At 47.6% G+C, this 9,915-nt stretch overlaps 5 protein-coding genes across 5 annotated transcripts in view; 3 read left to right on the top strand and 2 right to left on the bottom strand.

The window, feature by feature from the left end:
* Positions 1-824: 824 nt before the first annotated feature.
* BU26DRAFT_490182 (uncharacterized protein) lies at positions 825-2,026 on the top strand. Its single transcript, XM_033826051.1, has 3 exons — positions 825-1,026; positions 1,096-1,514; positions 1,561-2,026. The coding sequence occupies exons 2-3, from the start codon at positions 1,174-1,176 to the stop codon at positions 1,655-1,657; spliced, it is 438 nt and encodes a 145-aa protein (XP_033680073.1). The 5' UTR covers positions 825-1,026; positions 1,096-1,173; the 3' UTR covers positions 1,658-2,026.
* Positions 2,027-4,766: 2,740 nt separating this feature from the next.
* On the top strand, positions 4,767-5,654 carry BU26DRAFT_568373 (uncharacterized protein; the record flags this gene model as incomplete). The annotated part of the gene is made up of 1 exon (XM_033833767.1): positions 4,767-5,654. One exon carries the CDS (start codon positions 4,767-4,769, stop codon positions 5,652-5,654), a length of 888 nt encoding a protein of 295 aa, XP_033680072.1.
* Positions 5,655-6,749: 1,095 nt separating this feature from the next.
* BU26DRAFT_490177 (uncharacterized protein) lies at positions 6,750-7,856 on the bottom strand (the record flags this gene model as incomplete). Its single annotated transcript, XM_033826050.1, has 3 exons — positions 7,739-7,856; positions 7,565-7,691; positions 6,750-7,476 (listed from the first exon to the last, which is right to left on the bottom strand). Exons 1-3 carry the CDS (start codon positions 7,824-7,826, stop codon positions 6,750-6,752), a joined length of 942 nt encoding a protein of 313 aa, XP_033680071.1. The 5' UTR covers positions 7,827-7,856.
* A 715-nt stretch (positions 7,857-8,571) lies between these two features.
* On the bottom strand, positions 8,572-9,082 carry BU26DRAFT_578667 (uncharacterized protein). The gene is made up of 2 exons (XM_033834432.1): positions 8,736-9,082; positions 8,572-8,697 (listed from the first exon to the last, which is right to left on the bottom strand). The coding sequence occupies exon 1, from the start codon at positions 9,003-9,005 to the stop codon at positions 8,826-8,828; it is 180 nt and encodes a 59-aa protein (XP_033680070.1). The 5' UTR covers positions 9,006-9,082; the 3' UTR covers positions 8,572-8,697; positions 8,736-8,825.
* A 598-nt stretch (positions 9,083-9,680) lies between these two features.
* Positions 9,681-9,915, top strand: part of BU26DRAFT_508414 (uncharacterized protein) — a gene marked incomplete at both ends in the record, with an annotated part of 1,739 nt that continues 1,504 nt past the window's right edge. The window contains one exon of the mRNA XM_033827074.1: positions 9,681-9,801. Coding sequence (XP_033680069.1) covers positions 9,681-9,801 — 121 coding nt within the window. The remainder of the gene's footprint in view (positions 9,802-9,915) is intronic.

Below are 9,915 nucleotides of genomic sequence, written 5' to 3'. Positions count from 1 at the left end.
CTAATACTCTCTACTAATAATACTACTATCTAGAAGTATAAAATACCTAGTAATCTTATTAAAGTAAGATTCTAATTAACTTTAATTTAATTAAAGATTATATAGTATCTTAATTTATTATTAACTTATATTATTAAGTTACTTAATTAGCTTAAGAAAGATAATAAGCTAATAGCATATTAGCTAGTACTTATAGAGTTTAAAGTTACCTAGCTTTAAGTAGCTAACGTATAGAAAAAGAAGTATAATTTATATAAAAGAAAGTAAATTTAGAAAGAGAATACTCTTATAATTAAAGCTAGCTTATAGCTAGTTACTTAAAAAGAGGCTATAAATTAGAATAAGAGTAAGAAGTAGCATAAAAAGATAGTAGTATATAATAGCTAGCTAGCTTAATAACGCTATAAACGCTATAGTAAGCTAGAGTATAATACGTAAACGTACTAAATAGTTAAAGATAATATAGATAAGTTAGATAGCTTATCTAAATTTATCTTAAGTAGCTTAGAGTTAAAGTAATCTAAATAAGATAGTAGTATTTAGTAGAGGCTTAGTATTTTTAGAGTATTTAGTAGTATAGAGTATTTACTAATAAAGTATATTATAGAATATTTAATAATATAAAGTATATTAGTAGCTTTTTAGTAGAGACTTAGTATTTTTAGAGCTTTTAGTAATATAAGGCTTTTGCTAATAAAGTACGTTACTAATTAAAGAGATAACGTTTCGAGCTAGCGTAAAACTAAGGTGTAATCTATTCTCTGTAAGCAGGCTAGTGGCTGAGGTTTGTGGCCGTGCAGTCGCGGCTGCATTAAAAAGTATCTCAGAACCTATCTAAGTTTCAGCTTGCAACTCCTTCGCACGTACGTCGGGCTGCCTGCAGCACGCTATAGACTACTTCGTCGCTCTCTGCACACTTGACTGCACCCTTCTCGAGCCGCCCGCCATCCTTATTCCACTCCTCCGCATCAAGCTGTTCTGTATCGACCCACGAGAGTGCCGAAGTACCTTCCTGTGCTGTGTTCTGTAAGTTCTACTGTACATACTGCAACTAAATTAACCTTCATTGTATCACGCCCTAAATTATAGTCGCAGATTGTCTACCCCCAGCGCGTTTCGCTGCCTCCCCTGTCTCCCGATCCGCTTCGACTTCGTCCACGCTACTCCTATCGCATGCATCTCCAATGCCCACTCTATAACCAAGCAACCTTACCCGCTGCCATCGCGATTTCTCCTAGACCATCGCAGCCGGCCACGATGAGTCATATTACTCCAAAGCGGGTTGTCCTCCGATGTCGCGAACAATATTTAAGAGAACAGGGAATGATGGTTGAAGCTTTCTTCGAATCGCAAAATCTCCTAAATTTGGAGGACTACGGCGTACACATATGTGGAGAACCCTCTTCTCCTACTATTCTATACCTCGTCCTCGATCTCTATTGCAAAGAGATTCCCAGTGTCGATCTCAGAGAAGTAGAACTTCAAGTATTCAAAGTCTCAAAGAACAATACATTGTGCGTCATCTTCCTCAGCTGCAAGACCTAACTAATTCAGATCTAGTACGTTCAAAGATCTTGGAGAGGATGCTAGCAAGATGGCTTACCAACGATCTCTTACACTAGATTGGGGAGCTAACCAATCTAATCAGAGGAGTTAGACGGTGTCACTCCCTTGCAAATGGAGCAGTCTCCAGCTATGTTTGTATCTTGGACGTCGCGAGTCAATGGGAGATCCCTTAAAAACCCAGATGGTGGCACGCATGGGTCTCTGTTAGGGCGATTGAGTGCTGTTGTATAATAGATAATGTGGTCTCGATTTTCGTGGGGAGGATTGCGCGAACAAGATTGATATGTTTTACAAGCCCAAGAACACATGGTTGCAAGCAGGAAAGATACCTCAGAAATGGAATAACGTTGTGTTCGAAGAATGCAGGGACGCTTCGCTCTCCCGAGTTGACGCTGGACGTATCTGGATCCTCGTTGCTTGGGACGAAGGGGCGGTTAGGAATCTCGCGGCGGGGAATGGTGATTGATTCGGAATTTATGGATCTTAGTGTTTGTCTTACGATGCAATTACTGGTCAGCCTTTACGCAAGCCTTCCGAATCGCTCTTAGACGGGCGCCCCACAGTACCCCCGCGCGCTGTGGTCGACAGGTCACGACTGATAGCGGGGTGTTCGGTGGCGGGTCTTGCAGCATCTGCCCCGGGCCGGCTTGAAGTGCTCTATCCTATTCCTCAACAGCGCTCACCAAGTTCGATTAACGTTCGAGCCAACCTATTTTCAACTTCGCGGCTCAAACGTATAGCAACCGCAATTACCTGGAATATCAAAGTCTCAATTAGGATTCTTCAGAACTGATGAAGTCTTTTGCGAGTACAGTGCCGGGGCCTGTCTTCTGCCGGTTCCTGTCCGTGGAGTTAAACAGATTGACAGCCCTATAGTTCTTGGCTCCGTTGCCACCACTTCGAATGCCACTATATTGTCGTGGAGGGTCTGAGACCGCCGCCGGTGCCATCCATGTCCATTGTGGCTGGGGGCTGGGTCGTACATGGACTAGAGCGATAGTATCATGCGGGGAGGACTCGATATGGGCTACCTGCATGCTGATAATGGGCAGATCGTCTGCCAAGAAGCCCTCCATATCCTTGCTGATCGACCGGCATCTCTCGCGGATGAAACCAGGAACCGAGAACTTTCCCGGGTAACCGACCAGACAGACACCGAAACGTGGAGCATTGGAGTAAGCGCGATCCGATTGCGTTCCTGATTGATGGGAGTGGGCCCGTGATCGAGAAGAAAAATTGCGTCCTGCGCTTACATTCGGCCAATGAGACGCGTGCGTCCATGCAGATGCGTGAAAATATGAATGTCTCCTGATAGAAGCCGCGAAGCCTTTCCCGACATAGCCGTGGTACGGAGGTGGAGGCAAATAGAGGCCATTCGAAGGTAAATCATTGCTTTTTCCGAGGCGTGTGAAGATGACTGAAGCAATCCAGGTCCATTAGCGCAACCTCTTCGAAGAAGCCTGAAAGCCGACAACCAACCTCGAACCGTCAGATGCGGCGACCGAAGTATGACCGGGAGAGTGACCGATCTTTCGCCTTCAATTCCAGCCGAGCATAGAGAGAATATCAGGAATCTGGCGGAACGAATATATAAGGATACGACGCAAAATACGACGGCACTGCGTCTTACCGCCCAAGAAGCCGACGAAGTATTGGGAGATATCAACAAGGCCATTGAGAGGATAAACGCGGCTTTGCAGGGGACGGCGTGGTCGGAGGCGTATCGAGCGCTTGTGACGATGAGGGATGTGGTATGTAACGTCGCGGTACATCCCGTGTTCTCTCATCAAAGTATATACGTAAAAGGCACCTAGAGGGGCGTTTAGCGTTATGCAGGTACTTAACTAAGACACAGGCGTACCGACCCATACTACTAAGAGCTGCACTGACTTTGTACTCGCGTCTTCAGGTCCAAAACTTTTCCGCCTCTTTAAGTATGAGGAGAGCCTCATTGGGGCAATATGACACGGTGTGGCCGGGATCAAGATGGAAGGGATGGAATTGACATTTAAAGCAATGGTCAAAAGCGGGAACGGACTTCAAGGAATGACAAAAGGGACGGTTAGATAAAAGTTACTAGTGCATTATCGAAGAAGTAAAACGCCGAGCAACACCACACCGTGGATACCTTGGTCGCATTCTCGCTGCGTGGCTCCAGAACTCACCGCTGACGAGTGCTGTGCGATCTCATGAGGTGGCATGCTCGGAGGAGTGCTTGAGAATGGGCGATGATGGATCTTTATTACGAGTGGCACTGAACGCCTTGAGCATGCCGGAACGGTCATTAAGTGTGCGAGGATCGGGTAAGGTGTGGGAGTGCTGGGAGGCGTGGAAAAAATGGTGGACTGGGGGAAGATCGAGGGGCAGGCTTTCGTGTGACGACTGCCCCCACGGCGTTTGCTGGGCCATGCGTTACGAGGGCAGAGATCGGCGGTTCCGTCAGGGTGGGTTCACCGGAACGCTGGAGTACTGTTTGCGTATCTACGCTGCTCGTGAACCTATCAGCATGTCCTTAGCGCGGGCCTTTCCAACCCCAACACTGCTGAGCAACTGCGGCAGCCTGCCCCCAACTCTATATATATCCCAGCGAAGGCCTGGAACAATCTACCAGGTGTATAAATAGCCGGCAACTTTACATCTCTCCAGGACTGCAATACTCTTGACTGCCTTCAGGAGTACCAACGAACCTGACGCAAAAAGTTTTACTGCAGCGCACTTATCAATACTTCTGGTAGTTATACTGCGTCCATGGAAGTACAATTTACTGCTAATACGGTCTCTCAGCAAAATGTGCAAGAATCTCATCACCCCCATGAAGATGCTCTGCGGACATAAAATCGAGAGCCTTCCCACCACGGTTCCTGATAATTGTGGGACAGTCAAACGAACCGAGCACTTGGCGGAGACCAGAAAGCGGACACTATGCGATGATTGCCAAGCAAACGGCGTTTGGGCGAAGAACGACGACGGGCATTGGGTCAAAGCTTAAGGGATTCATTTTCGGGTCTCGTGACGTGGGCAAAGATCGGAACTCGGCAATGACTAATCGACGTGCGCTACGCGCTTCCGTCGCGTGTCTATTCCGCACACCTCACCTTATCCATCAGACCCTACCCCAGAGACCGTTATAGTGGGGTTTTTTTTTCGGGGGGTAAAGCACTTCAATTATCGATTTGCACTACATCCAAAACCAGACCCCAATGTCCTCTCAACCTTGCCTTATGACTCTCGGAGGAATTGGGGCGATTTATAAACTAAATGACTTTGTCGTCGTGAAAGTACCTCGCGACCCGGTCGAACCTGATCATGCCGCCGAGCAACGCGTCTTTGATATTCTTGAGCGCTACCCGGCTCACCCGAATTTGGTCCGAAGTTTCTTACGCATCCCGGGCAGGACCTTTTTGGAGCGGCTTCCTGGTGGCGACCTTGCATCACTCCTACGTGCTCAACAGACAAGAGACACAAGTACCCAGCAAGTGTTAATTGTTGCAGAGGTGCTACCACTGGAAAGATCATTCTGGTGGATGAGGGAACTCACCTCAGCCGCTGCCTGGCTTGAAGGGATCGGTCTCGTGCACGGCGACATCCGACCCCCAAATATCCTGATCGATGCCGAGGGTCACGTCAAACTCTGTGATTTCGATCGTGTGGTTAGGACTGGGGAACGACTCGATGCCGGTACTGAACCATTTGCTCGACTGCTAGGTGACGAAGGAGGCCGAGATCGCGGAACGTACGGAAAAGCGGGTCCTCGGACGGAGCAATTTGCACTCGGCTCAGTCCTTTATTCAATGACACGAGGGTATGATTTATACGAGAACCAGTGGTTTGGATTGGATCATGATTGTGTTGTTATGGATATGCTTCAACGAAAGGAATTTCCTGCGTTGACACATTCCCACGAAGACACGATCATATCCAAGTGCTGGAATGGGAATTATGTTACCATCCAAACACTTAAAAATACGATGTTGGAAATAGTATGTGGACCGTACGAGGAGGCCAAGACTGAAAGCACAGCATGGTATGTCCAGCATCAAGAGAAGTGCAAAGAGATGGTCAAAGAGGGCGTCATGGCTACTCTTTAAGAAGCGCTACCTGGGTACAGTACTATAGCTCCTGGAGGCTAGGATTAAAGAGATAGAGATTTTCCATTGGAACTCACTGGCAGAGAAGGCGTGAGAAGATCTTACGCCCTGCGAGGGAAGACCCGGAAGAAGAAGAAGATTTGAACGAGAGCGACTCCTCTCTAAGATCAGACAGGGAAAGCGAAGGCAACTGTTACTTCGGCGGGAGCGCCGTGTCGAGTGCTGTTAGTCTCATTAAGCTTACTATTCCTTAGGCAAGAAAGAAACACACCTATCTGCTGCCACTGCGGTGAATCTTCAATACCCCAACATAACAGTACCTGTCCTACTTATAGCGTCGACCGGTGCTGCCAAACCATCCGCGTACAAGTCCGGAACCCAGCCAATCGGAACGGAAACCGGTGTAATGCGGGGTACTTATGAGTGATATTCGCCAGCCATGGACGCACGGAATGGTGAATTCGCACGATTAAAGGCCGATGATGTGACTGACCTCCAGTCTCCTCACTTCAAGGTATGAGCTTACGGCAATGTCGGGACGGGCATGTCCCAGAGGAGTTCTCCCGCGTTTCTCTTCAGCCTACTTATTACGCATGAGCGAGAACAGCAATTACGAGATAGGCTTGCATCTCAGCCAATCCGGTGTATACCAACAATATGCTGCAGTATACCGATGTCAACTTTGCATGAGCCACTTTAGAGAATGTGCAGTGTGCGTATAGCCATTTGACCTACTGGTTGCAAGGTTGCATACTACGGCTATCTCCAAGTATAAGAGGCACACGAGACGCCAGACTTGCCATAACAACACAAGCAATCAACTTGACCTTCGAGCTCATTCGAATGTTTAGGTTAAACAACACCACAATGCCAGATAACCCTCCCACGAAAAGGTGCAGCGGCTGTGATGCGGTTGTCTCAACCACTACTACGAAGTGCTTGAATTGTGGAGGAACAGATTTTAGCCCGATCTATTAGGCGGGCCTTTTTATTGATGTGGCGGGGGTTCAATGCATCGGTCACACTCATTCAATCAAAGTTGAGAAGTCATCAATTGGACATATCAGAATTTGAGAAGCAGCATCATTCGTTGAATTAATCCTCTGTGCCATCCTGCCTCATTTGATCTGGGGGCGGAAGTTCCCCAAGTTTGATTAACTCGTGTAATCCCTTTTTGTCGCTCCACTTGTCGTAACATTCTACGTACTCCGTGGCAAGGAATTGCTTTATCAGATGGGCTATGCTTTTGCTACGCCTATTGTACGCATCTGGACAAAGCGTTCCAGGCCAATTCTCCATTCCTGGTGGGTAAAATCCAGCATATTCGAAATCAATCAATGCCTTTACCCCCAGTGTTCGTGGATCCATTATGATGTTGTGAGCCGCAATATCGCCATGTTGGAAGACGTACTCAGGCAGTTTTAAGGGGAGAGTCTTCCAGCATTCTTTTCCTATCCACGGAGCCTGGACGTCAGGGCTTGGCCAAGACGGGGGCATAACAAATCCATCGATACCCCGGTATTGGGATTTCATGGTCGCGAGCTGTGGCAAAACCGTGCCAGAAATGAACTCGAGAGCATTTCTATAAGCCTGGTCTGAACAGTCTTTGCATGGCGTATCGTCTGTATGCTTCTGTCCCTCTGGCTTTGAGCAACTTCGGCTAGGAAACGTGTCCAGACGAGGACCTTCCATGAACTTTGTCTTCAAATACCTCCGACCGTCTGGATAAGTTCCATGGCCAAGCAGTTGCGGAACAGGTATGTCCGTCTCCCTCGAGACTAGTTCCAAGGCTTTAGCCTCGTTCGTGATGCGCTCATGGTTCCTATCCATGGTTACTATTGCACGATCTTTTGGTGGAAAGCTAAGCCATTCACTCCTTAATCCGCCGAAATAGTATGACTGTTTCTTACCAGGATCTATACCACACGAAAGGACTGCCATCAGGCCGTTGAGTATGAACTGGAAGTCGCGAAGTCTTTGTGAAGGTTTCGGATGTGTACTCGTATGTCATGTCGTTTGTTTTGAAGAATCCGATATCTGCATCTAGTCAGCAGCGTCTGAGATAATTTAGAAAAAGTACATGCCACTCTGTGCCTCCATCCTACGAATGTAATCGTATTCTGACTCGAATGCCTTAGAACTTGCCAGTCTGCCTATTGCGGGCTTCATCATTGCGACATCCGAAAGTTCTGTTGTGCTGCTCGCAAGTGAGTGGTAGAGGATGGAGAGCGCTGCGAAGCGAAGCTTTATTCCGAAGAGACCAAGGGGCGGTGAAGGAAGGATACCAGCTTCGTCTAACTTTGTTTGCAATCCGGTGGCGTGCCAATCTTAGCCACAGTCGCGCCATTGGCTCTAAGGCTCCCTAAGTGAGGCTGTTGCTGGGTCAATCAACGCGACAAGTACTGTAATTATATGCAGCTGCACATTTCCGCGCCATTTCCTGCGGAATGTTCTGTAGCCGTATCTAATGCTCTAGCTAGATTGCGACCGTGGCGGCATCGTGCGGAGTTGCAGGTGGTTGTGAAGCGGACTGGTCGATCATGCCCAACATCAGGTACTCCGTAGTCTCATCCAGTAACGATGTAGGTCATCCTCCAAAGGTGAAGTATCGTTAACCTCTTGCAGAAATTTCGCTGACTCTTTGCAGCTATCGCAAACCGACCGCTGGCCACCGCCGTCAATGTCCACAGTTGAGCGTCTCCAACGACCAGCCGACCTCTGACTCCTTATCGTACACCACCGAGGATTCTGGAAGAGAAAACATCTCCACAGTAGAGATAAATATACTGGTAAAGCCTCAAGGTAGAGGTAGCTCGTGGGTAGCCAACTCGAACAAATTCTATGTGTGAAAGACCCCCAGCGTGCAGGCGGCAAAGGGCCCTTTCAAATATCCCTGATCGCTGTTGGGGGTACATGAATATACTTCCCGAACGCAGTCTGGAAACGAGTCGCTTGTCCATTGTTGTTGTAACGTTAACCTTTCTTTGAACTTCAGTGCAGAGAGCGCCTTCAGGTCCTCCAGAAAGAACATATCGGCAAGGGTCTTTGAGAAGCGGGGGGTCGTCTAAAGGCTGTTCGAACAGTAAAACGTGCAGGCCGTCGAAGCTCGCCCTCAAAATCTTTTGATAGATGATCCGAATAATCTCCTGTGTACAAGTACTCAAATACCCCCTAACAAGCGGCCCCACTCCCCCCATTAAACGTGAGCTTTTGCAGGGTTCGTTCAACGAAAGCCGATTGGAATGCCTTGTCGAAGTATTCGCTTTGTATGCAGATGACTGACTTGTGTACAGGTAGTGTTACGTCCTGTATAACAATTGTGGCATCTGAATATTTCGCGTTATTGAACATTCTAGTTGGCAACTTAGGCAAATTACTTCAACCCAACATAACGGAAGCGGATCCATTTCCACTGCTCGTCCGGTCAGGCCCGGCCCCCGAAGATCCTGCAAAAGACATTTGGAAATTTCCCCAACGAAATCGGACAATATCGATTGATTGATTTCTCTCGTTTTAAGTCACCAACCTATAGAGGTTATGCTGACTACGCCTACGCGAAAAGGACTCAAAAGACGCCAAAATTAAGAGAAGGGAACAGGGTATCACAGAACCACGGGCAGGTGGCATAAGTCGACAGAAAAGAACGGTTCGGGCGCGGATGAGGGCGTAGCCCACCGCGAACCATGGCACGAAGCTGCCAACGAAAAAGGGGCCCTAGAAAGCTCCTCAACAACGACGGTGGTTATCGAAAAGGGCGCAAAAGCATCAACTAACGCAAAGCAGAGAAGAGAAACGCTCCAACCAACACCAACTACATCCTTAAACAGAAGGAGTTCGTCAACGGTCTGCTTTAGAAAAAGCAGAAGCGCAAGAGCTGCAACGCTACGGACGAGGCCATTAGGGACGTTAGAGCGTGGAAAGAGGACTAGATACAAGACCTCTTAGATCTGGAGAGGAGGTAGAGCACTAGGGAACAACGGCAGACAACTTAGGTAGCAATACACTGTCAACTCATGCCTATACACCATGTGCAAAGACTCTATATATGAGACACTACGGATCTGCGTCGAAGATCCTCGGACAATATCAAACAAGAGAGGAAATCAAGGAACGGTTCTATCCGACGAAAATATCAATGGCAAAGAAGGTAGTGCGAACAAGTCTATGAAGAAGAAGAAGAAGAAGAAGAAGAAGAAGAAGAAGAAGAAGAAGAAGAAGAAGAAGAAGAAGAAGAAGAAGAAGAAGAAGAAGAAGAAGAAGA

This window comes from Trematosphaeria pertusa (assembly GCF_010094035.1).
Source record: "Trematosphaeria pertusa strain CBS 122368 unplaced genomic scaffold BU26scaffold_13, whole genome shotgun sequence".
Classification (NCBI taxonomy): domain Eukaryota; kingdom Fungi; phylum Ascomycota; class Dothideomycetes; order Pleosporales; family Trematosphaeriaceae; genus Trematosphaeria; species Trematosphaeria pertusa.
The sequence above is the reverse complement of the archived record's forward strand: the minus strand, read 5'-3'. Positions and strand labels throughout refer to the sequence as shown.

Excerpts from the sequence above, each read along its gene's own strand:
- BU26DRAFT_578667 (XM_033834432.1), bottom strand. The coding sequence starts at position 9,005 with ATGTTCAATAACGCGAAATATTCAGATGCCACAATTGTTATACAGGAC.
- BU26DRAFT_490182 (XM_033826051.1), top strand. The coding sequence starts at position 1,174 with ATGCATCTCCAATGCCCACTCTATAACCAAGCAACCTTACCCGCTGCC. Across the intron at positions 1,515-1,560 it reads GTCTCAAAGAACAATACATT|TACGTTCAAAGATCTTGGAG; the intron begins GTGCGTCATCTT and ends ATTCAGATCTAG.